At 52.6% G+C, this 25,341-nt stretch overlaps 1 protein-coding gene across 2 annotated transcripts in view; it reads right to left on the bottom strand.

Annotated features, from left to right (window-relative positions):
• Positions 1–391: 391 nt before the first annotated feature.
• Positions 392–25,341, bottom strand: part of SRGAP3 (SLIT-ROBO Rho GTPase activating protein 3) — a 68,854-nt gene continuing 43,904 nt past the window's right edge. Inside the window, exons 6-22 of one of the 2 annotated variants that reach the window (XM_066327129.1) lie at positions 24,358–24,486; positions 18,178–18,399; positions 17,629–17,730; positions 17,208–17,405; positions 15,874–15,958; positions 15,313–15,340; positions 13,334–13,436; positions 11,318–11,378; positions 10,838–10,915; positions 9,759–9,893; positions 8,809–8,914; positions 8,354–8,581; positions 7,350–7,429; positions 5,152–5,332; positions 4,548–4,697; positions 3,780–4,107; positions 392–3,191 (exon numbers count right to left, since the gene is read on the bottom strand). In XM_066327129.1, the coding sequence (XP_066183226.1) occupies positions 2,775–3,191; positions 3,780–4,107; positions 4,548–4,697; positions 5,152–5,332; positions 7,350–7,429; positions 8,354–8,581; positions 8,809–8,914; positions 9,759–9,893; positions 10,838–10,915; positions 11,318–11,378; positions 13,334–13,436; positions 15,313–15,340; positions 15,874–15,958; positions 17,208–17,405; positions 17,629–17,730; positions 18,178–18,399; positions 24,358–24,486 (2,631 nt within the window). In that variant the 3' untranslated portion in view covers positions 392–2,774. Of the gene's footprint in view, positions 3,192–3,779; positions 4,108–4,547; positions 4,698–5,151; positions 5,333–7,349; positions 7,430–8,353; positions 8,582–8,808; positions 8,915–9,758; positions 9,894–10,837; positions 10,916–11,317; positions 11,379–11,986; positions 12,018–13,333; positions 13,437–15,312; positions 15,341–15,873; positions 15,959–17,207; positions 17,406–17,628; positions 17,731–18,177; positions 18,400–24,357; positions 24,487–25,341 lie in introns of both variants that reach the window. The other variant, XM_066327130.1, reaches the window with a different exon arrangement.

The raw sequence follows: 25,341 nt of genomic DNA, 5'->3' as shown, positions 1-25,341 counted from the left end.
GTACCAAGGGTAAGAGTCAGTCACTCACAAACCATGAGCGAGTTCCAGTTATGATGCTCCTACAACGTATGTGGTTCAATTTTGTGCCAAGTTTGCTTACAGAAAAATACATTTCTTCCCTTAAATTTACAGTAGTTAAAACTACACTTGGAATACCATATTACAAAGGGGGAGTTTATTCTCCAACAAAAAGTCTTGGTTCCCTTTTCATTAAACAGAAAAATGGAAGGACTTTAAAAGCAATCACCCCCAGCACAACACAACTGCCCAGACGAACCCATGTGTGCAAAGCCCCCAGGCCTGAACTCCAACCGTTTGTTTTGGTGCTCAAAAAGGCACTTAAAGATAAGAAAACAATTGTATTAAAAACCCACAACAAAACAAAACAAAGGAAAATGAAAGGCAATAATTTAATAGAAAGACACTGGAATTCGTACCGTATGGTCAAAAAGAAGAAGGGAGGAAATAAAACCCCTAATGAAGATGGGTTTGCTCTCAAGTCATCTCAGAAAGCATATAAAAACAGAAAACTGGTAAAGTGAACGTTCTCCAGGAACTAAATGGAAAACAAAAATAATAATTACTGGCAATGGATACACAGCACTCGTGCCAAATGGGTCCTTCCCTTCCTAGCACAGGTCCCTGAGCAGCCCAGCCTGGCTGAACACTGCGCCAGGCCAGGCAGTGGCCAGGGCCTGCACCAGGAAAGGGGGATGATGGAGAAAGAAACACCAACATGAACCAGTTGTGGTCATTACAAACGCCAAGGACGTTCACAGACAAGCACACACACCGTCTGCCCTGCCAGTGTGACAGGGAGGGACATGGGCAGAGCTGCTCCCCACGGGCTCTGCGAGGGGTGCCGGCGGCTTCGCTTCCCTTCGGGATTACTATTATTATTACTGGGTTTATTTTTACATTGAGCTACCTACTAAGTGCAAAGATTTGTTGAGTGGCATCGGCTTTATCTAATTTTAGCCTATTTTTGTACAGTTTACAGGTTAACAGTTACTTTCGAGCAGTTAAGCAAGTACAGCAATATTTACAGGGCTGGCAGAGCGGGGTGTGAGGGGACACGTGCAATGGGCATGGGACAGGCACCAGCTGGTCCCAAGGGCCTGCCATGTCAGCTCTGTGCCCGGTGCAGCTGTGGAGGTGCAGATATGGGGGTGCAGCAGTGAAAGTACAAGCATGGAGCTACAGAGGTACAGCTGTGAATGCACAGGCGGTCCGTGTGAGCTCCCCAGCCGACACACCAGCCACCGCAGGACTGACGGGTTCTGCCACCCTGCTCAGTGCCTCCACTGCCTTCTGGAAGTCAGGCTGCTTCTCCTGCACAGCTCGGGTCTGCAGCAGTGCTGGAGACATGAGGAAGATGAAGGAGGAACAAAGCAAAGCCCCAGGCAGGGTAGGTGGCTCCTGGGTGAGTAAGGAGGGCTTGCAGACGTCTTTGCCCAGGCACAGAGCAGCAGGATCAGAGATAGCAGGGAGGAAGGATGAACACTAGCACATGACCATGGCTAAGTGCCAAATCAAACCACGGGGGCTCTGCATGGAAATCTGTACAAGGGAAAGCTGCAGGAGAAGCATCTTGGATTCAGTGCTTACAGAGGAGTCTGGAGTATCAGACAGGACCATGCAATGCCCAGCCTTCTGCATATTTTTTTCTCTGGGTAAAACAAAATGTAGATTCCTTTGCATAAACTCAAACAGTTGTATTATATGGTACAGTACGGAAAGTGCAAATTATCACCCATCAGATCAGTTTTGCATCTGATGGTCAAACACGGCTCATGCTTCTCATGCAGGACAACCACTCTGACCCAAGACCCCTCCCTGCTGCTCAGGCCTGACTCTCGAGAGACCATTGGGTTGGGTTTTGACTGAAAAAAAAAAAAAAGGAAAAGAAAGGGGAAAGGGAGATGAAGAAGAATCTCCAAACTCTGTAAGTTACTCCATGCTTTACCACAGGTTTGGTCACTAGTCCTTGTTCACTCTGAAACCTGCAGAGAAGCAGCAGCATCCCACGGTCCCGGTGCAGCGCAGTGTCCTCCTCCTGCACGAGGTGACGGACACACCTCGCTCTGTCCCACTCGTGACACTCACTTCACTCCATTCCCATTCATGGCACACACCTTGCTTTGTCCCTGCTGCCAGGGCATCATGGGCACATGAAGACATATCAGGATTCAGGATTGGAAAGACTCCATCTGGCTGGACACACATGGTCATGTATGGATTTCCAGCTCTCCTCCACAGCCCAGTAGTGAACAGACCCCACTGTATTCCCATCTTTTTTTTTTTTTTCCCCAATGCCAAGAGGTACAGAAAATAAATTCCAGGATGGCCTTGTATTGCTTGACGCACAGCTGCTGCAGTGTGGGCTTCCATGTGCACACAGACAGCCTTGGAAACCCAGACCAACCCACTGTCTCAACAGAGGACATTTCAGAGCCAGTTTCTGAGGTAAATCTACTGTTTTAAAAAGTCACTGAATTCTGTACACTTTGTTTCTAATATATACTTCTACACCGAGTGAGTTCTCCAGTGCCAACACGTAGACCTGCCGTCTCCTCCTGCCATAGGACTGCAAGCTCGGGAAGTGTTTCTGCATGGATGGGGTGTGTGCACACCTATGTACATACACACACACGTATGTACAGCACCTGGCCCAGGCCCCACACGTGTTTCCTTTCACAGAGGCTCCCCGGCAGGGCTCTGACCCCCTGCCCGCCCAGCGAGGCTCCCAGCGGGAGCAGTCCCCGTGCCTCAGCCTACATGGTGCCCGATTTATCTGCCGAGCCGCTGGGGAAGAGCTTCTCGGTGGGGGTGACGGCGGGGCTGCCCACGCCCGAGCTGCTGCTGCTGCTGGAGCGGTGCTGCACCACGGGCCGCACGGGCCGCATGGGCGGCGGCCGCAGCTGCGCCCCGGCCAGCCGGGCCGACAGCGCCGGCTTGAAGGTGGTCATCATCTCGGTGGTGGAGCTGCTGCTGCGCCGCATGGCCGCGTCGGGGTCCCGGATCAGGATGGTGTGCAGGGGGCTGGCCGGCTCCGAGTTGGCGGCGCCCATCGGGGGGTTCTTCATGGGCTCCAGCGTGTCCAGCACCACGTCGGGCGCCTGCTTGGCCGTGTTCTGCCGCTCCAGCTCCCGCAGCTCGTTCAGCGCCGTGCTCATCGTCTTCTCGATGTCCTGCCAATGCCAAAGGCACCTCAGCGCTGTGCCGCAGCACCGCCCGCTCTCCTGCACTCCACCCCACTGTCCTGGCATGCAGAGAGGGTCTCTGAGCTAAGAGCTCCCAGGGAGAACAGGGGCTTGGGGAGAAGGTGTGAATTAAGGCCACTAACTCAGCAAGACCATCGGAGAAGCAATTTAAAGCACCAGAGTCAACTGTTTGAAAAGTCACTCCAGTTAAAGCTGTCCTGGTGTAGACAAGTCCTTAATTTTATAACACCTACAAAATGCTCAGTAAGCCTCAGGTTACATTCAAGGGATCAGCTGAAGGGAAATAACTATCAAGTTGGCTCCAATTCATTCTATAAGCTCCTAAGATGAGGAGTGAAAATATTCCTGTTGGGAAGCCTCAGGATTCCCAAACCCAACAACTCCACAGGCTTCAAGGTGAAAATTTACATCAGCAAGGTGAGCATCTTCTACAAGAACAACCCAACACAGCTGGGTGTGACAGCAGCGCTGTAATAGTGTTTGAGGTGAAGGGGCTCCGGGCACTCCCCAGTGAGCTCTCCTTCAGCCTCTTGGTCCCTTTCCCAGCCCTCTTACCTCAGCAAGAGCTTCTGCTTCCAGGGATTTCTGATCTCCAAGGCTGCTGTGCCGGGTGGATCCACAGGTCGATCTCAGAGGGTGGCTGTCAACCAGAGCCTTCCTGTCTGGGAAATTGATGCTGCCCGCGCTGCCGAACGTCGCCATCCTGCGCTTCTCGGGGCTCTCGAGCCTGCCTCTGTTGAGGGGGATCTTGTGGGGGCTGCTGGGGCAGGCTGCTGCTCGAGGAGGGGTGTCTATGCCAGGCCCCATCCCTCGGGGCGGGCTGTGCGTGTCCCCGCCGCTGCGGCGCCGGGGGATGGCCGCGCCATCAGACCTCAATCTCACTCTGCAAAGAGCCCAGCACGACAGGTCAGCCTCTGTCAGCACGCTGCAAGGCAATCACTCAGCCCTGAGGTCAGCTCAGACCAAATCCCAGCCTCCCCGCTTCAGGAGACTCAGGCCAAGTGGGAAGACAAATATTTTAGCCAGTACCAAGAAAGGGACAGCATCGAATCATAGGAGTAGTTTGGGTTGAAAGGGACCTCAAAGGTAATCATGTCTCTGCCATGGGCAGGGACACCTTCCACTATCATAGGTTGCTCAGGGCCCCCCTGGATCCTCTGTAAATGTTAAATCCCCATTAGCAGTGCACATGAAATCCCCTCCAAGCTCATATTACCCTGCAGTGCTTACTAGAGCTTTCCCTCCCAACCTGCCCTACCCCACACCCTGACTGCCCACACCCTTGACAGCAACCACCTCCATGGTCACAGGAATATGGGTTACCTGCCCATCACTCCCCCAAAGCCATAGTCCATGATATGATCTGTTGGTGACTGGATGTCGTTCTTGGAGGAGGCCTTATCATCCAGCAGTGGCCCACTGCTCGCCTCGCTGTCTGCCTTCTGGCTCAGGCTGTCAGAGAAGGCATCATCCCTGGGAAAGGAAACCACAGCAGTGACACACAGGGCTGTGCCCCGGGGGAGCCACGCCAATCTGAACATCACCACTGCAGCAGCTCCACACTTGGTTAATGAGCTAGACCAAGGCCACCACTTCACTGGGAGCTTGGAATCAGTGCACATCTGCCTCCCCATCCCCTGTGATGTGGCTGCCACTGTGATGATTCCAGATACAGTACTTGTAAGAGAAGCAGCACCTGCAAAGGGCCCTGGATCTGCCCACAGGCCAGGTGAGCACCGAACAATCCAGGTCAACACTCAGAGGGACAAGGCCAGTGGTAAGCCTGGGTCACACCACACTGGAGAAGTGAACAGGCCCAGATTTCTCACCAAAGGTATTAAACCTCAGTAAAACTGACTGATTATTTTAGGTGACTGAAGTGAACCATGTGCAAGTATATGCCTTTAACAACCCTCACTTTACTCACATGTCTTGCACCACGATGTACTGGTGGGGAATGAGCCCGTCCACCCCGTTGTGTCTCCCTTCCCACCAGTCTTCTGACGCCCGATGGTACAGCAGGAGTGAGGCCCCTTTCTTGAAGGAGAGCTCCCGCGGAGACCGTCCAATGTAGTCAAACTTGGCTATGGCCTCAATCTGCTCCACCTCTGCACAGGAGAGAGGCACAGCAAGAGAGAGCAGCTCAGCTCAGTCACATGAGGGAGGCTGAACCTTAGAGAGCCATCTCGCCAGAGCAGCAGTGCCCAGAGCATCACACTGAGCACAAGCCTGCTTGTTTTCACACTGATCAGTTCTCACTGTTGTTCCAGACTTTCTGGGACCTCTCTCAGACTCACACACTACTGGCAATTCCAAACAGCTACAAACCAGATGGGGAGCAGCAGGAATCTCTCTCTGTGCATATGGCATCCTCACCCATACTCCCATTTTCTGCCTTTGGTTACAGAACCCCATTATCCTCCAGCCCAAGATTTTGTCAAGCTGTGTCAGATGCTGTGATCCAACCCCACTTACCTTCTCTTCCCTTCCTTATCCCAGAGACAGTCTGACCTGAATTATTGATGAGCAACTAATGCCCCTTTGGGGATCCTCATGGAAATAATACCAGCTCCAGCCAGGCAGCTGCTCTGCACCCCACCATCTGCAGCACTCTGCCTCACTGTTTCCCTACTTTTCCTAATGTGAGCTCTACCAAACACCTGGGACTCACAAACTGGGAGCTCAGGGCCTGAAATGCAGGAGGACTGAAGCAGAATTTCCCTTGAGAAGGTCATGAGCACACCAGGGTCTCCCACGCCTCTGGCCAAGGGTGTCACAGCAGGAGCTGCTGGGGCACCCAATGGCATTGAGCAGCCTGTGAAAGCCTGGCTCCTGTGCAGATCTGGGGGACACTGAGTCCTAAAGAAACCATTGCAACAACTGAAAGTAGCAACAGTATCTCCTCGTTAACCAGAGTGACCCTTGCTGTGCCTTGCTTGGGTGGCAGACTGCTGCCACTCCCCAGCCACCCCTGCCACTGCTGGAGCATTAACACCCCTTAATTATCTGAGACAGTGGATCATTTCAATCCCCACCTGGAGACTGGTAGACAGACAAGTACAAAGTAAAACAGGGCAAGCCCACCCTTCCCTCCAGATCTGCCTCATTCTCATTAAACATGGAGACTTGCTCTGTCCCATCACTGACTGTGGACTCAGCAGTCATCAGCATGTGACCCAACACTCTGCTCAGGGACCAAACCCACATGGAGGAGAGGACACCAAAGGATGACGTGGGAGATGCTCCATCAGACCCTTGCCCCATTCCAGCCCCACTTGGGATAGGCCAGGCCACTTCAGCAGATTCACCTTCCCCACCGTAGCAAGCCCCACAAGAGGACAGAGTGTCTGGGAACACCACAGGGGAATCAATACAGAGTGTTCTGGAGGAGACAGAGCCAGGAGGGCTCCCACAGCCCTGACACAACGCTGGGCTACCAGCAGGGAGTGTATGCAGGCCAAGGGGGAGAGGGAATATGTAAATCCACAGAATACAGCCACTCCTCTGCTCTACACTTGGCACCACAGTTAATCACTCAGAAACCCCAACTGCAGCCATTAACGTGGCCACCCAAGTGTGAAATTGGCTGCACAGCAGCTCCCTTGCCTCCCTTTGCCAGGCCTGTCGGCTCCTGCCTGGAGCTGAGAGCAGGCCTGGAGCTGCCCAGCCCCATGTGCCCTTCCCTGTGCCCAGAGCCACCCGGCCTCACGTGCCCTTCCCTGTGCCTGGAGCTGCCTGGCCCCGTGTGCCCTTCCCCGTGCCATTCCCTCTCCCGTGGCCTCCCTTGCCAGGTGAGCCCTTCCTCCTCCCCGCAGCCTCAGAGGGTAGCTGTGCTCTGCTGAGGCAGGACACAGCCAGGGCAGCAGCAGCTGCTGGAAGCAGAAGGTGCTCAGCTCCCCAGGGCCCTTCCAAGGCAGCAAGCCCTGCCACGGTTCCCTGCCCCACAGCAGTGCCAGCGGCATTTCCCCAACTCCCCCCTGGCAGCTGCTGCTGCTGGCACATGGGAAGCACAGCGCTGCCTCCTGCTCCAGCCCAGCCCTGCCAGCCCCTACAGCTTCCATCCTGCAGTGCTTGCTGCTCTCCTGCATGCACAGCTCTGCTGGCACAGACCCAGCCCCTGCTCACCATCGTCACTGGTGTGTGGCTCCGTCCCGTTGTCGTGGTCCACTTCATCGATGGTGCCCGGCTCACTGTGTGGGCTGTCACTGCAGGGAACACATCTGGCTGTCACACAGCAAATGACACTGCTCCCAAAGCACTTGGCACACCAAATGCTGCCCAGGGAGGTGCTGCAGTCCCCATCTCTGAAGGTTTACAATAAACGACTGGATGTGTCTAGACCACAAGGTGGGGCTTAGTCAAAGGCTGGACTCAGTCTTGGAGGTCTTTCTCAACCGAACTAATGCTGTGATTTGTGATTCTCTGATTCTGTGATTTCAAATCACAGCAGATCCCCAAACCTGCCCTGAGAAAGGCAGACACTCACCATGATCACCAGCCCCAGCATGTCACGTTCTGTTGGCTCTTGTGTCTTTAGCAGAGTTTGGCAAAACTAACACAAAGTGACACCAAGTTAAATGTCCCATTCCCTAATTCATAGTGAGCTTCAGCTCCTCTACTGCACAAAGAAGGACGGTGGCAAGGGGACTAGTATCAGGCGTGGTGAGGTCTCAGAAATGTCTGAAACTTGCAGAAAATCAGTTCAAGTCTGTTATTGATCCTGGTTTGTTAAAGCCAGACCTGAATGTTTGGTTAGAATTCCAGCAAAAAAAGGGAACTGGAAGGTTTGGGTAAACCTTGGGCCAGGGGATTTCATCCACCCAGCAAATGGATGGAACTATGGGTTTTAAAATTTCCAGCCTAGGAGGAATTTGGATAGAATTTACCTAAAATTCTGTTTTTCTGAACACGCTTCTGTGGATCTGCAGCTCAGAAAATCTTCATCAATAATAGCATTTTGCAATGGAAAAGGTTTCTTCTGATGTTTTTTACTGAGATTTATAATACTGAGTCAGCACAAGAAAACAAAATACCCGGTGAAACTGCCTGTTCTGACCAGTAAGGTTAAATCAAACGGCTCAGTGTGCCCACCAAAGGTGCTGTACCCAGGAACCCTGCAGAGAGCTCACCAGTACTCCTCCCCTCCGGTCATGCACTTCTCATACACAGGCCCCTCCAGCTCCCGGTGGCTGGGGAAGATGCCCTCGTGGTGGATGATGATGGTTTTGATGACCTCATTGACATGGGCCTGGCAGGACACCGGATCCTGCCCGTCAGGAATGTGCATCAGCGTGGGCCCGAAGCAGATGGCCAGGTTGTAGGGATCCATCATGTTCTCATCGCTGTACTGAGACAAGCTGCAAGCACACGTGTGAGGGAGGGAGCTGCCCTTCCCCTCCCCAGGCCCCACTGTCACCCAGCTGTCCCCTCCCGGGCACACTGCCACCACGCCTCAGCGGGGCTGCGGGAGAACCCAGGCACGACTCCCCGTGGCAGCAGGAGAAAGGGCTCATACAGCAAAGACAGGGGAGCCCTGGCACAAGGGACAGCAAGGAGGAAGTCGGTGAAGCAGGAAAACACTCACTGGTTAAGGAAAGCAAAGAGGTATCTCATGACCACGATGACAGCCCGAGGCAGAGTGACAATGATCTGCTGGATCTGGTGCACTCTCTCTGCAGGGTTCTCAATTTCTGGAACACATGGATAGAAAGCACATCCTTAAAAACCTTTTCAGGACCAGACAGCTCAGCACCAGAGGGACTTGTTCCAGATCTAGTGGCCCAGTAAGCGAGGAAAACAAAAGCCTCTCTCCAGAGGTCATCCGTGAGTTTGGTATAAGGTGCAGGAAGAGCTTGGGGGACATTGCTCCTCCAGAGGGGAATTCCTATGCTCAGATGCAGTACAAACAGCAAATAAAGACATTTCTGTGGGTTTACTTTTAAAATAAATGTTTATGCATTATTCATTTCGTTCCTCAACAACTTCTCTGTTCCTCAAAAGCCTGAGTCAATGTGGCTCTGAAAACAGAGCACTGCTTGATTTTCTAGGGCAGACTTTTAAATGAGGTTTTATTCAGGTTACCCTTCTGGGTTATGCTTTGGATCCTTCTGAGCCCTTCCTCTCCTGTCTCTGACTGCTCTGAATAGGAATTAGGAATTCCTAAGAAATAGGTTAGCTGAAGCAGTGCTGAGTCAGTCCTTTCAGATCCTCTGCCCTCCACAGGGGTGCAGAGCCCGGAGCTGCCATCAGACACCTGATCCCTCCCCCAAGGGAAGGGGGGGTGACTCAGGGCTGCCCTGCTCTAAGCTATCCCTGTATTCTTCCTGTGGCTGCTGTTTCACAGAAAGCAGAGGACAAGCACCAGAGCTTTTCTGGAGCAGGCAGATCACACTGAAGTCCTTGTTCTCTCCCCACAGAACAAGTGTGTGTTTCCCCACAGCAGAAACCCTCTCTGCACCCTCGGGTGTACCTGCCCCATTTAGTGCTTCTCTCATCCCACCCACTTCTCCACAATGAGCTGCCACATGCACTTACTTATAGTAGATATCAAATCTTGAAACCTTTCCTTAGGAAAGAGGGGGTTTTCCAGTCCTCGGAAATACAGCTTCAAGACTCCAGCCACTGAGTTAATGTCTCGTTCATTCTGATCATCAGCGAGGGGGTCTTCACCTGCCCAGAGAAAAGCTGTTATATCCAGCATCACCATCAAGCTCACTAACACAAGTGATTTTCCTCATTTAGTGGAACATCCGAATTTCCCAGGGTTCAGAAACCCTCCTCATGTGCAATGGCAATGCTGATTTTTCCTGAAAACCAGTTTTACTGGGGGATTTCACACCTTTCCTGAGGATGAGGATGATATTGGAGGAGGAGGTCTGAACAACAGGCAGTGAGAACCTGATAGGACAGGCTTGGCTGGAGGATACAATTACACCTCTGGAATGGACCCAATGGTTCTGGATAGCTTTGTACTGACTTAAATCCATGAAAGGCTGTTCAAGTGCCCTTGAGACCTGGGTACTAATTGATCTTAAACTGGATGTACAAATCTTCCAGCAGCCTTTGACAATCCTAACACTGTCTTATCCATTGGCCCATCCACCTTCATCCTATCCTTCCAATGCTGCTGAAGGATTAAGGGTCACTATTCCCAGCAGAACTGTCCCTGTCACAGCTCCCCTCCACTCAGGACAGCAGGAATGCTTTCCCTTTCTCACTGGCCTGGCACCCTGAATGTGATTTTCTCAGCAGATTCACTGGCACCTCCACAGCCAGCACTGGCATCAGGTCCAGGCAGGAATGCTGTGCCTCCCTTGGCAAACTGCTGCAGGAAGGATGAATGAGGATCCTCAGCAAACTCTTTTATGGCTCTTGTGGTTTTAACGACTGTGGAAAGGACCTGTGTACGTACCCCTCCTTCTCATACTCCTTCCCTGGGTGACTCTTCACTGCTGCCAGAGACACAACACTGAGAATCCCAGAAGGGATAAAACCTGCTCATGTCTCACAGCAGAAAGGGCTTTAACACAGGCTTTACACCATGGCTAATGCACCCAGCATACACCACCTTCCACCAAGGATCCCTGCTGTACCTGCACACCCCAGCTACACACCTCTCTCAAACGAGTTCTTGATGTCGTTGACTTCCACCTGCGAGCCAGGGACTCTGAAGATGCCCTGTTGCTGGAGGCCTGGAAGAGAATAATGCTTTAGGAGAGATTTCTGGAACTGTTGGGCAATGCCTGCAGGTAGAAACAGCAGAACTCAGGAGAGGATGCACCAGACAGGCTTGGACCAAGCAGGGACAGCCTGCTGCACCTCACTTCTGCTCCTATTCTCCAACCAAGGCCCCCAGATCAAGGTGCTGAAAGGGCTCATGGCCTGAATGAACAATGTAACCTGGGCACGTGCTAATAAAACCTCACCATTTGCCAGTCACCCAATGCTGCAGCACAGCCAATGCCATTGGAATGCTAACCCAAGCCCATGGAGAATGGACTGCAGGCAATCCTGGGAGTCTCTGCTGGATCTCACTGCTCACTCAAGTACTTTACTCCTTGGCAGGTTTCTGTGGCTATACTGAGCCAACTTACCATACAGATTGATGTAGCGGATGCAGCTTTCTACGACGAGTGGAATGGCCTGTCCTGAATCCTTCAGCAAAGGAAAGAGAGGAAAAATTACTGGTTTACTGCTAACAAAGCATGGGAAACACATTAAAGATTGCAAAACCAGAGATTTTAAAATTAGTGCTGTGGAGTATAGTAAGAGGACAGGCAGGGAAAGGAGGTGTTACAAACATGGAGCCATCAAAGAGTGCTGAGGATACTGTGTGCAGCCAAAAATGCACAGGAAAGCTGTCACTAAGGTGTGTGAAACATTGCTGCTCCCTGTCTGGCTCAGACAGGAGACTGCCACGAGGGATCACAGCTATTCCACCCCAAAGGTGGAATACTGAGCTGAAATAAAACTTGTGCTGTATCTGGCTGATGGAAGAAGTTTCCCATAACCAGCTTACAACAATATTTCCACCAAAGGAAAGAGCCACTGCCAGCATGGAATGAAGTGCCTGAGTCGGAACCAGTGGTGAGTTCTGGCTTCTCCCCACACCCCTTATGGCAGAAGCTCAAGGACACCATGGGCCGTGTCTGACAGCCCAAGTGGACACATTTCTCTTTGGGGTTCTGGTTGTTTTTCCAGCAGAGCACAGTGGCATCTCTGGGCAATTCCCTCTGTCTTGCAGATGGGCCTCCAGTAAGTACCTGATTCCTCGTTCGCGCATTCCTCCTTCCTCTGAGCACACAAAAAAGCAGCAGAGTGGAAAAAAGAGAACAGATTAAGCAGGGATAAGTTCAGTTAGAGGTGAGCATCTCCTTCGGAGGCCATGAACGCTCAGATGCAATGGCAGCTTAGCAGTGGCCAACACAGGCTTTTGGGATGTCCACCCTCCCTCTCAAAAACCCCTTTGGCTCGCTGCACCCCAGCCTCAGTGACCTGCAGTGACAGCCTCTTGGATTTCATCCCTGTCTGAACCTGGGGCGTGCCCAGGAGCCCGAGGACAGGGACAGACCCTGCCTGGGGCACAGGCAAGGCCCTGAGGATGACACTGAGCAGCCATGGGGGCACCAGGTGACCAGGGGACAACTGGCCCAGCTGCCCGTGAGGCTGTACACCCCGAGGGCAGGCAGCCATCCCCCAAGGGGTCTCTGCTAGCACAGGACACTCCTGCTCAGATGGATTTCTAGAGCAGATAATTTCTCCTTCTCAGTGCTGAACAGGCTGGGATTTAACGAGCATTACTTTTTTAAAAACCAGTTTAAGGCAGGAGTAATCACAAATCCTAATGGGATTACAGGCTTTGCCAGCAGGGCCAGTACTCTCTGTGCTGGCACCGTGTACAGACACTGCCCTCGGGCTTAGAGCTGTGCTTGAGGGAATAAACCCCAGCCAGATGATGCCTATTAGTCACCAAATCCAACAGTTTGCCTTTACTGCTTCCTGAAGTGTTTTCACTGAAGCTTTCTCCAGAGCAGATTACAGGACACCACCTGGCAGTGGCTGGCAGGGATGAGTCAGCTGGGCTGGTTGTTACAGGATGCTGGAGCATCACCTGTCTGCCCTCCAACATGCCACCCATACAAGAGGATTTCTACCCCAGGCTGACAGTCCTTGAAAGTGGGACAACCCTTTCTGAGGTCATTTTATCTTCTTTCGCAGCCACAAGGATGGGTGACCACCAAAACCATGTGGAAAAGAAGAAGGGGGGGTTGTCTGTGGCTCCTTTGAGGGGCTGGGCTGAGCCCATCTTCCTTCTTAGGATGGGTAGAAGCAGCAGGACAATGAGGACACTCAGCCAGGACTGCCTCATACTGCACATGGCCACCAGCCACGGGTGGGGCCCAGAGCACGCAGCTGACAGGACAGGAACACCAGGAATGCACAAGGGGAGCTGTGGAGAGAAATTGTCACCGAGGCCAAGCTGTGCTGGCCACGCCAGCTGGGGGCAGATGGGCCGGAGGGACCCCCTGAGGATGGCAAGCAGCCAGGACAGGAAAGCCACCATTCCATTCCCAGCGTTCACAGACACTCCTACACAAGCCAGCAAGTACCTTAATGAACGTTTCCATATTGCCGTTAAAGAGTTTATGATTATACACTGAGAGAGGCCTAGGTCTCCTCATTTTCTGTGGCTTAGGGGGAAGACATGGGGGCCTGGGAGAAAATGGAACAAAATAAATCAACAAAACACCAACATAAATGCAATGTCAGGGTGAGATCTCACAGGTTATAACTGAGAATAAGAAATCAAACAGAAAAGTCCCTCTGTGAGGATTCGATGTGTCGTTCCACACATCCTGCAGCCACTCACACTGGTATGTCCCACACCTCTCCAGGGGCATTGGTGGCTAACTGGATTTAACACCTGCCTCCCACCACCAGCTCAGCATCCCCTCAGCCTGAAGAGGCACCAAGAGCAGCTTGAGGAGATATAGCCAAAATAAACCACAGCTACTCCAGAAAACACTGGGGTATTCCTGTTTGTTCCTGAACAGATTTCATTCTGCTCACAGAAAGAAGCCAGAATGAGGACAGTGGGAATACCTCCACCTTCCTGCATCTAACTTCTGTTTGGAATCCCAGGGATGGGGATGACCCTCCCACTGCCAGGGATGAAGAAGCCAGGGAAGCCTGTGACAGGTTTCAGTGCAGTACTGAGGATGTTGGAGGGCTACTTTCATTAATGCCATTCCCAGGCCAATTCCTCTGGATAATGAAGAATATTCAGTGTCTAGATCTACAAAAAGGAGAAAACACCACAAAATCCCAAACACATTTCTGCCCTGCCCTCTGCCCCAGGCTGTACTTATGTCTGCATGGGAGAGAACATGACTGCAAACACACAGAACTGGGTTCTGGAGCCTTCATGCAGGAGTTCTCATGGAACAGACACGGACACTTTACACAGAGCTCAGTGCAAAAGGGACAACAGGGGTCTGCTGGTTCCTTAATCAGATGCCTCTAATTAAGCAGCTTGACTCCAACCCCTCCTCTGAGTGGTAACGGAGGAGCAGAGGTGACTGCTGCCCGTTGGGGCTCCCAGCCCTGCCCCACACCCTGCAGGACTGTGCCTGCAGCCCCCAGCCAGGGCCCTGCACTCACACCCAGGGTGCCAGGGCAGCTCCCCTGAGCCGAGTCAGTGACAGCTGATCCAGCAGGGCCACGGCCGGCTCCTCAGAGTGCCACAGCCTGCACAGCCCCTGCTCTGTGCAGGCCCTCTCTGTCCTGACAGCACCCTGTGCCCCCTGGGTGCCCACTGGGCCTGGTGCCGGTGGCACGAGGAGCCTCCTTCCTGCCTGGCAGGGCAGCCCAGGCTGCACCATCTGCTTCGCCACTCCTAGCAAGGAATGGAGCTCTTTTTGCTGGCATTATAAATTCTATTGAACACAAACAAGGTTGGAACAAGCTCACACACAGGCTATGCACGTTGAGGGAGCTGTTTGGAGGCTTTGCTGGCCTGTGTCTCGCTGTCAGAACACCAGCACACTCCTAACAAGCCACTGGAGCTCTGTGGAGATGCTCCACAGACTGGACTCAGATCAAAGCCTTCCCTCTGTCACATTTACCCCAGCCCTCTCTCCTGCAGTAGAGGGATGAAGTCTGTGATACAGACACACTCTGCACTCATAGCTGAAGCAGCCAGAGCTGGGAGACAATTTCAAGGACAGATTAAAGTCCTCAAAGGAAGAAGGATGGCAGGGAGTGAGTGGACACCTTCGTGTCACCCTGCCTGAACACAAGCCCACCTCAGCTCCAGGCCCCTGCCCCGTGCTGACAAAGCACATCCAGGCACATCAGAGCCAGCCAGCCAGCCAGCAACCACACTGCAGCAGAACCAGGGGCTGTTTGCCAACCCCCTGATCCCAGCAGTGCAGGCCATGCAGCTGGGAAGCAGGATGTGGGGCACAGGGACTGCAGGTGGTACCTGAACCCCACCAAGCTGCACCAGTAGCAAAGCAAACCCCCCTTCCCACAGCCCCCTCCTGCACCAGCCCTCCCCAGGAGCAAGTAAGGGGAAGGAAGTGCTCACCTGGTTGTTCCACACTCAGCTCTTTCACCTGAAAGAAACACAAGTTCCCATCATCCCTCCACATCAGGCACCACCAAAGGACTGCAGAGCACAGCTGTGCTGGGGCTCACACCCTCACTGCTGGCTCCTACACCCCAAGGAATGGCTTCTGGTGGAGAGAAGCTGCATCTAGGGAGGAGAGATGCCCACCTGGTGCCCCCACCATGAAAAGAAAAATTAGAAATTTGGAGGGAGAAGATAAGAATCTTCTGGGGGAGAAGAAGGAGAGAAAGGAAAAGAGGCTGAGAGTGGGAGTGGCAATCTCTGCTGCTGGAAAAGTAACCCAGCACTTTAGCACACAATATCAAGTTCAAACAGATTTCACTATGTGCACTCCCAAAGAAAAGCGGGAGGAGTAATCCAAGGAAATCATGATTTTGTATGTCACTGGCTATCCTGAGCAGCAGCAGCCAGGCACAGGACCATCAGTCTCTCAGGAGAACACACACTGGTGAGGCTGACAGATGGTTTAAACCCTCTCAGGTGACTGGAGGAACTTCCCTGGACCTGACCCCAACTCACCTTCTCCCAGAGTTTGCTTCAGCAAGTCGTGTTTAGCCTGGAGCTTTGTGATGAGGTTACTGCCATTCAGATACTCCTTAAATTTCTGGAATTAAAGAACAAACAGGGTGGGTTAAGCACCACAGCCCCTAATGGATGTTCAGTGTTGCCTGGGGGCTGCAGCAGGGGCTCAGGAGGCTGCACCAGCTGTGCTGCAGGGCTCAGCAGGATCTAATCACTTCTCCCTGCTCCAGCCACTGCCCTGATGGTCTTATTAGCTTGGTCTCCTTGGAGCTGCCCCTCCTGCCCGGGAATGCAGGGAGGGACAAAGAGTTCAAAGCTGGCTTGCTTTTGTCAGGCTTCTGGGAACGGCCCAGTGCAGCTTTCCCTGCACTGCCAAGGCTTCTCCTCTGTGCAAACCAACAATGCCAAGCCAGAGCTCCCGGCGCCTGAGGCCTCCCAGGCAGGGACTGCCAGGTGCTCCATGCAGCAGGAGACCCTCTGCTGAACAACTGCCCATCCCACAGTGAGGCTGTGGGAACCCAGGAACACTCCAGAGCAAGGCATTACACAGGTGGGAGAAGACAGGGAGACAGGAGATGGAAAACGGAAGAAAGAGGATCGGTAAGATCAAATCTCTGCAAAAACCATTAAAGTAATCCCAAGCACAATTTCAAATGAAAATTGCAATTTTCCCCCCCAATCTACAATAATATTTTTAAGAGAAAATAGAAGCTCTTCTATGCATATGTAATACATCACAAGATGCTGTTAACCATCTTTCAACATTGAAATGAGGGAGACTTCTGGTGAACTCATGGCTGTTGCCTGTATTTCAGGTACCAGGGCAGAGACCTGAGCTCTGCCTGGGAGTGCAGTATGAGAGCTGCAGGGCAGGCACACACACCACGGGTTTTGTGCCTTCCTTGCCACATGAGTGGCTTCAGCTCATCTGTGGGCCAAGGGCAAATTTTAAGCTGTAGAGGCTAGAGGGGAAGACTTGGCTCATACTTCACAGTCCTGAAGGCCTTCCTGAAGAGACCCTGGGTGGTGGCCCATGGTGAGGCCATCTGGAGTCTGAGCCCTGCTCTGAGCCTCTCCTACTCCACTCAGTAAGTTTTCAGTCTCATCTGGCTGCTCCAGTTGTTCCTTCAAAGAGAAAAACAAGGCAGGCACTGGAATGTCAGTCCTTATGTAGTGCCCTGCAACTGAAATGCATTCCAGACCCAAATCTGACAGAAGACAAGTACTTAAAGAGACTGAATTGGTTCTTGCTCTTCACTAATGAGCACTTAACTGGGCCTTAGCCCTGGCAATTAATGTTGGTATCTTGTATGGCCTGAGCTGAGACTCACAGTGAAATAGAACATTTCAGTCTCCTGCTGGTTGGCTCTCCTCTTGGCAATGTTGATTTTGCTCATGTAGGTCTCTGATGCAGCTGATTTGACCGACTCAGTGGAGCGGCTGTGCTGGAAGGCATCTGAAACATCAAAATCTTCCACTGTCAGCATGTCCTGCAAGGTCTGCATTGTGGCATCCAGCGTTTTCCGTACCTGTCAGAAACAGGACACCGTGGGTTTGAGGCAGACTGGAAAAGAACACATCTTGAGCCAAAACAGCCACTCAACAGGCAGCTCCTGAGCCCTGGGTTAGCACTGGCTGCAGTCTGTGGGCACTTCCAGCTCTGCCACAGGAGGAGCTCCACACCTGAGCAGAGCAGGAAACCTCCAGTGGAAGAAAGGCTCAGCGGTGCTGCCCACAGACCTGACCTCTTACCTCTTCATTCTCTATCTTGAGGGTGGCCAGCCGAGACTGCAGCTGGTGGTACCTCATCAGCAGCTCGGTCTGCACAGGCTGCTGGGCGCTCACCTGGCACACCTGAGACAGGAGACATGCCACGGGTCATGGACCAGACACACATTTCCTTACCCACACAATTCCCTCCAGCCCCCACAAGCTCCTGGCAGCCTCCAGAGAGGTTGTGTTGCCGTGTGTCCCATCAGCAGTGCCCCGGACCCAGGCCAGCACTGCGTGCTTTGCACTCAGCCATCTCCCAATTACAGCAGGTTAATCACAGCTCCCCTGTGCAGATCTGTGGGGCAGAGAGAGCCAAACCACAGGCTCCCTAATTGGGAGAGACACGGAGCAAGAGGCAGCCTGAAAGGAGGAGCCCTAACGAGCCAAGAGTCTCATTAGGAAAGGAAACATGAACAGCAGTGTGCGAAGGCAGCAGAGAGGGGTAAGGAGCCCAGAACAATTTCACAGTGAAGGTTTAGAGGAGGGGCAGGGCAGGCCCCTCTGCAGCCCCACAGGTGAGCACGTTACCTCGTCCCCCATGTGCGGCTGGAACTCGAACTTGAGCGGCGGGCAGAAGACCTGGTTGCACATGTCCATGATGGTGTGCTTGTCGCTGCGGGCGTCCAGGTTGTCCACGGCGTTCTCAATGATGTCCAGCCCCTCGTGGCGGGACGTCTCCAGGTTGTACTCAGCAGACAGGTACGTCCTGAAGGTCCGAGCAAGGCTGGCGTGGAAGCCCAGGTCACAGCACTGAGAAACACAAAGGAGGGGCTGCTCACACTGACACCCCCAAACGGTGCCACAAGGTTCCCAAACACAGGTGGATGTTGAAGCAAGGTGTGGCCATGGGCACCATGCCCTGCAGTGTGTGCACGTCCTGCTCTGGCCCTGGGCACCTGCCTGCCTCCCACCATGGAGCAGCTCCTCATGCTACTGATCACTCTCTTGCCTGTCTTGGGGAAAACAATAAAACTTGGGAGTTAATTGCTAACAAAATACTGTCTTTAGACAAAAAAAAAAAAAAAGGTTTTAAACATTGTCCTCACTATAACTGCATTTGGCATGTCAAGTGTCATACCAGTACAGGGATTTACTGAAAGCTCCATCAGAGCTGAGCAAGTCCAACCTGTGACCAAACCCTACCTTGTCACCCAGCCCAGAGCACTGAATGCCACATCCAGCTATTCCTTGAACACCTCCAGGGATGAAAACTCCAACACCTCCCTGGACAGCCTGTTCCAGCATCTGACAACCCTTTCTGTGAAGAAACACCTCCTGAAATTCATACTGATAAACTCAAAGTGAAATCTGAAAACTCAGTTGGTGCCAGAAGCAGCTCCAACCCAAGAAGGCATCTCCTGCTCGGTGCCAATGTGAGGAGACATGGCTCAGCTCAGATCACGTCTGTGCTTGCCTCGGTCCCTGCTAAAACCAGCACTAGCAAAGCTACACTGGGCCAATTCCCACCCGCAGGTGCCCGAGAGAGCCCCACTGTCACTCCTCGTCTTTAAAAGCCGTGAAACCCCATATGCAGTAACGAGGAGTTTCGTAAAAACTACTGGATTTTCACAGCCCTCCATTTATCCTGCTTCTATTTAGCTTCCCATCACATGAATTGATGTGATTGATCTATGCCAGTTGTGGACTGGCAGAAATGGCCTTAAAAAAATCAACTAGCAACACAAAAAATATATGGGGTGAATTTCCATTTGCTGCTTGGAGCAAAACTTCATTCTGTGCTGTAAGTCTCTGCCACGAGACGGTTTCAGCATGAACACCAAGACAACCACTCCAGGTTGTACAGAAACCCCAGAGCTGGGACAATGCAGCTGAGGGGCTGCCACACAGATGGGGCAGGGACCAGGCCCAGAACCCTGTGCCAGCACTGTGGGGAGAGCAGCACTCCTGCCATGGCCAGCTGACCACAGCCCTGTGCCCTGGGAACGGACTGTGCATTCCCCAGCACCTCCCAGCCCTCACCTGTGTTCTCCCATCCCCTGAAATCACAGCTACTTTGCTACAAAAGGTAGTACCAGGAGGAAATACCTGCCACTGTTCAAGGTGGGAATTCCCAAAGCACGCAAAACTGAGCCACTACAAGGCAAAGCACCGAATGCCATAGAACCCAAGGATTGGGGCTCAGGGCATTGCCAGCTGCTTTTAGGACAAAATTCCATGTGAAACGTTCCTTGTTTTTTGCTGCTGGACTCGCACTGAAGCCGGCAGTGATTTGCAGTGCCCAGAAATCAGCTGCTCCTGAAAACCAGGGCAGGCACTTCCTACACAGACAGCAGCCCTCGGAGTCCCTGGTGATCAGCACCGTGTCAGCTGCTTCACACACGGATGCCCAGAGAAGAAAAGACAGAGCAGGGACTTCCACGCAATTCCCAGAGGAACACACAATGGGGAGGGGAAAAGAAAAAGGAAGAAAAAAAAGACTTCAAACCGATGCTCCCAGCCCCAGAACAAATGGCATTTTCTCACCCCTCTCATCCCTTTGATGGCAAATAAATTAGAACCACAAATAATAATCCCCAGCCCTTCTGCAGCGCCTTTCATCTGCCAAGCTCAGAGCTCCCCAAGCATTAATTCATCACGTCTGGTAACACCCTGCAAGGGGTGGAAATATCCCAGTGTTCAGCTTGAGAAACAAACCAGCTCCTGGAGCTGAAGCAAGCACGTTTGCCCAAAACACCACGGAAGCAGCCAAACACCTGTGTGCCTCCCACTGCCCACCCCAGAGCTGCACCGGGGGCAGTCCTGGGCTCCAGGGAGAAGGAAATGCACACAGTGGTCTGTGGCTCCAGCAACTTCCAGTCCCTCTGTTATCTGGGAGGCTGAACCTGCACATGACAGAGCTCAGCCAGGCCCACACCTCACCTGAGCAAGTGGAACCCTGGAGTAACACCTGGGTGCCCTGCAAGCCACTCCTTCACTTCCCAGGCAGAGCAGTAACACCCCTGCCCCCAGAACTGACTGCAAACAAAGAGCCCAACTCATTTGCTCTGCTCTCTCTTTTCTGCATTTTTTTTCCTTAAAAAATATTCTGCATTATTTTAAATTACATGCATAATATATAATAATAATATGCCTATTTTAATTCCTGGCCTCTTCTCTCTTGAAGTTGCCACAAAATCCAAAGCTGTATTGTGTGGCAAGTAAATAGCAGAATCCCAGAATGGTTTGTGTTGGGAGAACCTTAAAGATTATACAATTCCAACTACCCTGCCATGAACAGGGACACCTTCCACTAGCCCAGGTTGCTCCGAGCCGTGTTCAGCCAGGCCAGTAAAGGCAACTGAGGATTTTTGGCATAACTATTTTAACTGCTGTTTCTGTTCCCTAGCTTGACTCAGCTAATTTTTCCAGGGACCAAGCAATTCGACAGTTCCATGTAACACTGAATTTCCTCAGTTCCCCTCCTTTCCTGGCTTCTTTGTCTCAGATACTACAAGCTCTAATCCGCAGGGAAGTGAGTTGCTGTTCCAGAAGGACTCAGAGGAGGCTGCACACATTGCAGGAGACCAGTTTGTATGGACACCAACTGTTCCATTTTCTCTGCTGAATCTAGTGATATCTTTCATGTGACCACTTCAAACTATCTTGCAGCCATTTCCCACAGAACTCCAGAGGGATGGATAAGGAGCTTTATCTCCTCTTCACATACGTGGCCGAAAAGATTAACTTGGTCCCACAGTTAATGACAGAAATGAGACAAGCCCAGGCGTTTAAACAGACGCACGTGTCATCTGAGGAGGAGGCCCCATGGTGCAGTGCCTGTGCGCGGCTAATTTGATCTGTCTCAATAGTCTTCCCTTCCTTTCTACGACAAAACAACGAGGCCACGGGAGACAGAAGGGCAGACGGCTCTGTGGCCCTTCGCGGCTCCTCTGATGGCTTTACAAGTGCCATTAAGCCGCAGCCCCGGAGGCTCCCACCCTCCCGGGGCCCTCTTCTGCCTGGGAGGAGCAGCCGAGCCGAGCAGCTTTGTCACCGGCCACGGCCGGGCAGCGGTGCCCCGGCAGCAAGCGACGGCAAGGCTGGCCCAAGAGATGACACTGAGGCAGCGAGATTTGGGGTAACGCCGGTAAAACCGGCTGCTGCCGTGTCCTGACGGTTCGGATTTGTGTGAAATCAGCAGCTGCACGTGGCAATTTCTGCTGGAGATGGAGTGTGTGCCAGCCCCTTCGCCTCGGCCGTGTCCCAGAGAGCCAGCCCGGGGCATCCCTCACCGCGCCCCGGTGGAGCAGGGTGGAGGAGCCACGGGAGCGCGGCCAGCCGGGCTCGGAGCTGTTTCCCCCTCAGAGCTCGGAGGTGTTCCCCCCAGAGCTCGGAGCTGTTTCCCCCGGGTTCGGAGCTGTTTCCCTCAGAGCTCGGAGCTCTTTCCCCTCAGAGCTCGGAGCTCTTTCCCCTCAGAGCTCGGAGCTGTTTCCCCCAGAGCTCGGAGCTGTTCCCACAGAGCTCGGAGCTGTTCCCCTCAGAGCTCGGAGCTGTTCCCCTCAGAGCTCGGAGCTGTTCACCCCGGAGCTCGGAGCTGTTCCCACAGAGCTCGGAGCTGTTTCCCCCAGAGCTCGGAGCTGTTCCCCTCAGAGCTCGGAGCTGTTTCCCCTCAGGGCTCGGAGCTGTTCCCCTCAGAGCTCGGAGCTGTTCCCCCTCAGAGCTCGGAGCTGTTCCCCCAGAGCTCGGAGCTGTTCCCCCTCAGAGCTCGGAGCTCTTTCCCCTCAGAGCTCGGAGCTCTTTCCCCTCAGAGCTCGGAGCTGTTCCCCCCAGAGCTCGGAGCTGTTCCCCTCAGAGCTCGGAGCTGTTTCCCCCTCAGAGCTCGGAGCTCTTTCCCCTCAGAGCTCGGAGCTGTTTCCCCCTCAGAGCTCGGAGCTGTTCCCCTCAGAGCTCGGAGCTGTTCCCCTCAGAGCTCGGAGCTGTTTCCCCCGGGCTCGGAGCTGTTTCCCCCAGAGCTCGGAGCTGTTTCCCCTCAGAGCTCGGAGCTGTTCCCCCTCAGGGCTCGGAGCTGTTTCCCCTCAGAGCTCGGAGCTGTTCCCCTCAGAGCTCGGAGCTGTTCCCCCTCAGAGCTCGGAGCTGTTCCCCCTCAGAGCTCGGAGCTGTTTCCCCCAGAGCTCGGAGCTGTTTCCCCTCAGAGCTCGGAGCTGTTTCCCCTCAGAGCTCGGAGCTGTTTCCCCTCAGAGCTCGGAGCTGTTCCCCCTCAGAGCTCGGAGCTGTTCCCCTCAGGGCTCGGAGCTGTTTCCCCTCAGAGCTCGGAGCTGTTCCCCTCAGAGCTCGGAGCTGTTCCCCCAGAGCTCGGAGCTGTTTCCCCCCAGAGCTCGGAGCTCTTCCCCGGCTCTGGTCTCCCCCAGTCTCCCCGCAGAGCCGCTCCCTCCGTGGCCTCTGCCCTGCACAGACCCCCTCCAGCACCACTGCGACACGGTGACATTTCTTCTGGAGCTGCTGAAGCACTTCCTGCCTCACCATTCCAAACTACACTGAACTGTAAAAAAGCCTGTTCATATAAACTGCTCTCCCTTTGAAGATAGCTGACACCCATGCTCAGCTCACACATCCAACATTTTGTTTCTTTAGTGAACAGAATTTATAAGCGGGGAAATTTCATTGCTCCATGTTAAACATGCTTTAGCTGAAGTCCCTGAAGGGATTCCTGGAGAGCAGGAGAAATGCCATCTGCTGACTCCAGTGGAAGTGTCAGTGAGGAAATAGAAGTTGGGATGAATAATAAAAAGACAGAGCTAAAATGGAACTCAGCAAATCTCCAGAATTCAAAAAACTCCACAAAAGTAAGTAACTGTTGCTTAAAAAACAATTAAATGAAAGAAAGGGAGAATATATACTGCAAAAGCAGAAAGCCTGCAGATAAATCAAGGTGTTCTCATACCTTGGCATTCAAATGTCTCCACGATCAACTCACTTGTTTTTTTAACACATCTTCAATAATAAAGAGAACAAAAGGGACATAATGAAGAGTGTTTTATCATATATCAAAATCTTGAAGTCATTAGGGGTTTTGCATAAGACTTTAATTAATTCTCAGAAGTGTAACTACATGCTAATGGGCTAGGAAAGGAGGTAGACACTCAAGCAGCTTTTTAAATTGTACAGTCAGGTAATGATGGTAACAAAGTGCTTCAAGCTCAGCTATTTATGCACCCACTGAGGCAACTCCAGCAAGAAGAAACTGCACTGTGCAATCTACACGCTGTGGGATACCCGTTAAAGGAAGAAGCAGAAGTCCTTTCTCTGGGTAAATCCCTTCTTTGAATCATCTCAAAGCAGTTTGTAGGAGTCACCAGTGTTCAGTTCCTGCCAGTGCCATGAACCTGCCTCCACGCTGTTCCCTGCTCCCTGCAAAGCACCGGGACAAAGCCCCAAAGGCACCTTCCCCAGCCAGGACAGCACTGCCACAAGTGCTGAATCACCACCAAAGCCACCAAGTAGTAGAAAGAAAAAACCCCTCTCTTTCAGCACCAAAACCAAGGCAGTGTGTGACCTCGGGAAGCATTTCTCTGTCTCAAACACAGACTATCCAACGGGCAGGAAGAAACCTCAGTCTCACCTGGCTCACCCCAAGGCAAATCCAACCCACAGGACATCTTCAGCCCCAGTTAAGAGTATCCTAAAGCCCCCACAGACACCCCTTCAGCACCACACAGGAGTGCAATGAGGAGCTCAGCCAGGTTGGCTGGGCAGAGGGAAGGGACTCACGTCAATGAGGTCGGAGACATCGTGGATGTAGTACTTGCTGACGGCCGCGTTGGTGGCTGCCAGGTTCAGCAGGTAGTCATTCCTGGCTTTTGTACACTTCAGCTTGTTTTCAGAATACTTGGCTTGTCTCTGAAAAAGCAGAATGGAGTGTCAGAGCACAACCAAGATGGTCTTGGCACAGTTTTTCCTGCCACAGAGCCCTACAGCACCCTGCAGCCTGGGTATGACGAGGTAATTACTAAAACTTGGTGTCTGGCATGAAAACAGGGACCTTGCCAGGGTGGAGGAGATCCCATCTGAACACCCCTCGCACTGTCAGCCTGCCATGAGGAGTGCATCCTGCTCATGGGTACTTGGAGCCCTTGAGCACAGCTGCTGCTGGGGATTTTGGCATCAGTCAAAACCAGAGGGCCAAATTTTCCCCCCAGAAATGCTGACATATGTTTGGACTTGTTCCAGATGTGTGCAGCTGTATCAAAGTGGAATCTGGCCCAGAGGCCCAATCTGCACAATTCAGAACAGGACCCAGAATTCAAAACTGTAGGAAAGCAGATGTGCTCCAGATCTGGGACATCTGCTCAGGCAGATCCCTGCTCTGAAGGCTGAATCAAAAGATTAACCCTTCCAAGAAGCTCACTGTTAGAAATGTCCCAAGGCTGGATGAGCCAGTGAGCAAATTCATCCTGGCTGGGAAAGCTATCTCCTTTTCTCCAAAATTAACACAAAAACCGTGGAGATCCTGAGGCAGGGGGATTTGCTGAGGCCAGAATGGCACAAAGTGTTTTGCCTAGCAAATCCATCTAAATACTGCACTCTCACTCCCAGACAGTCCACAGAGGAAGAATACTGGTATTTTATAGATCCAACTATTTTTTTGCTACCAGGAGTCAGTACGTCAGTGAACCCAAGGCTGTTGTTCATTTTTAAAAGCACATCTTTAAGAACACATCACAGAGAAACCCCAAACTCCTGGAGCAGGGTCTG

The sequence above is a fragment of the Sylvia atricapilla genome, chromosome 11, assembly GCF_009819655.1.
Source record: "Sylvia atricapilla isolate bSylAtr1 chromosome 11, bSylAtr1.pri, whole genome shotgun sequence".
NCBI classification, from domain to species: Eukaryota; Metazoa; Chordata; class Aves; order Passeriformes; family Sylviidae; genus Sylvia; species Sylvia atricapilla.
Note: the sequence above shows the minus strand (reverse complement) of the source record. Positions and strands in the feature narration are given on the sequence as shown.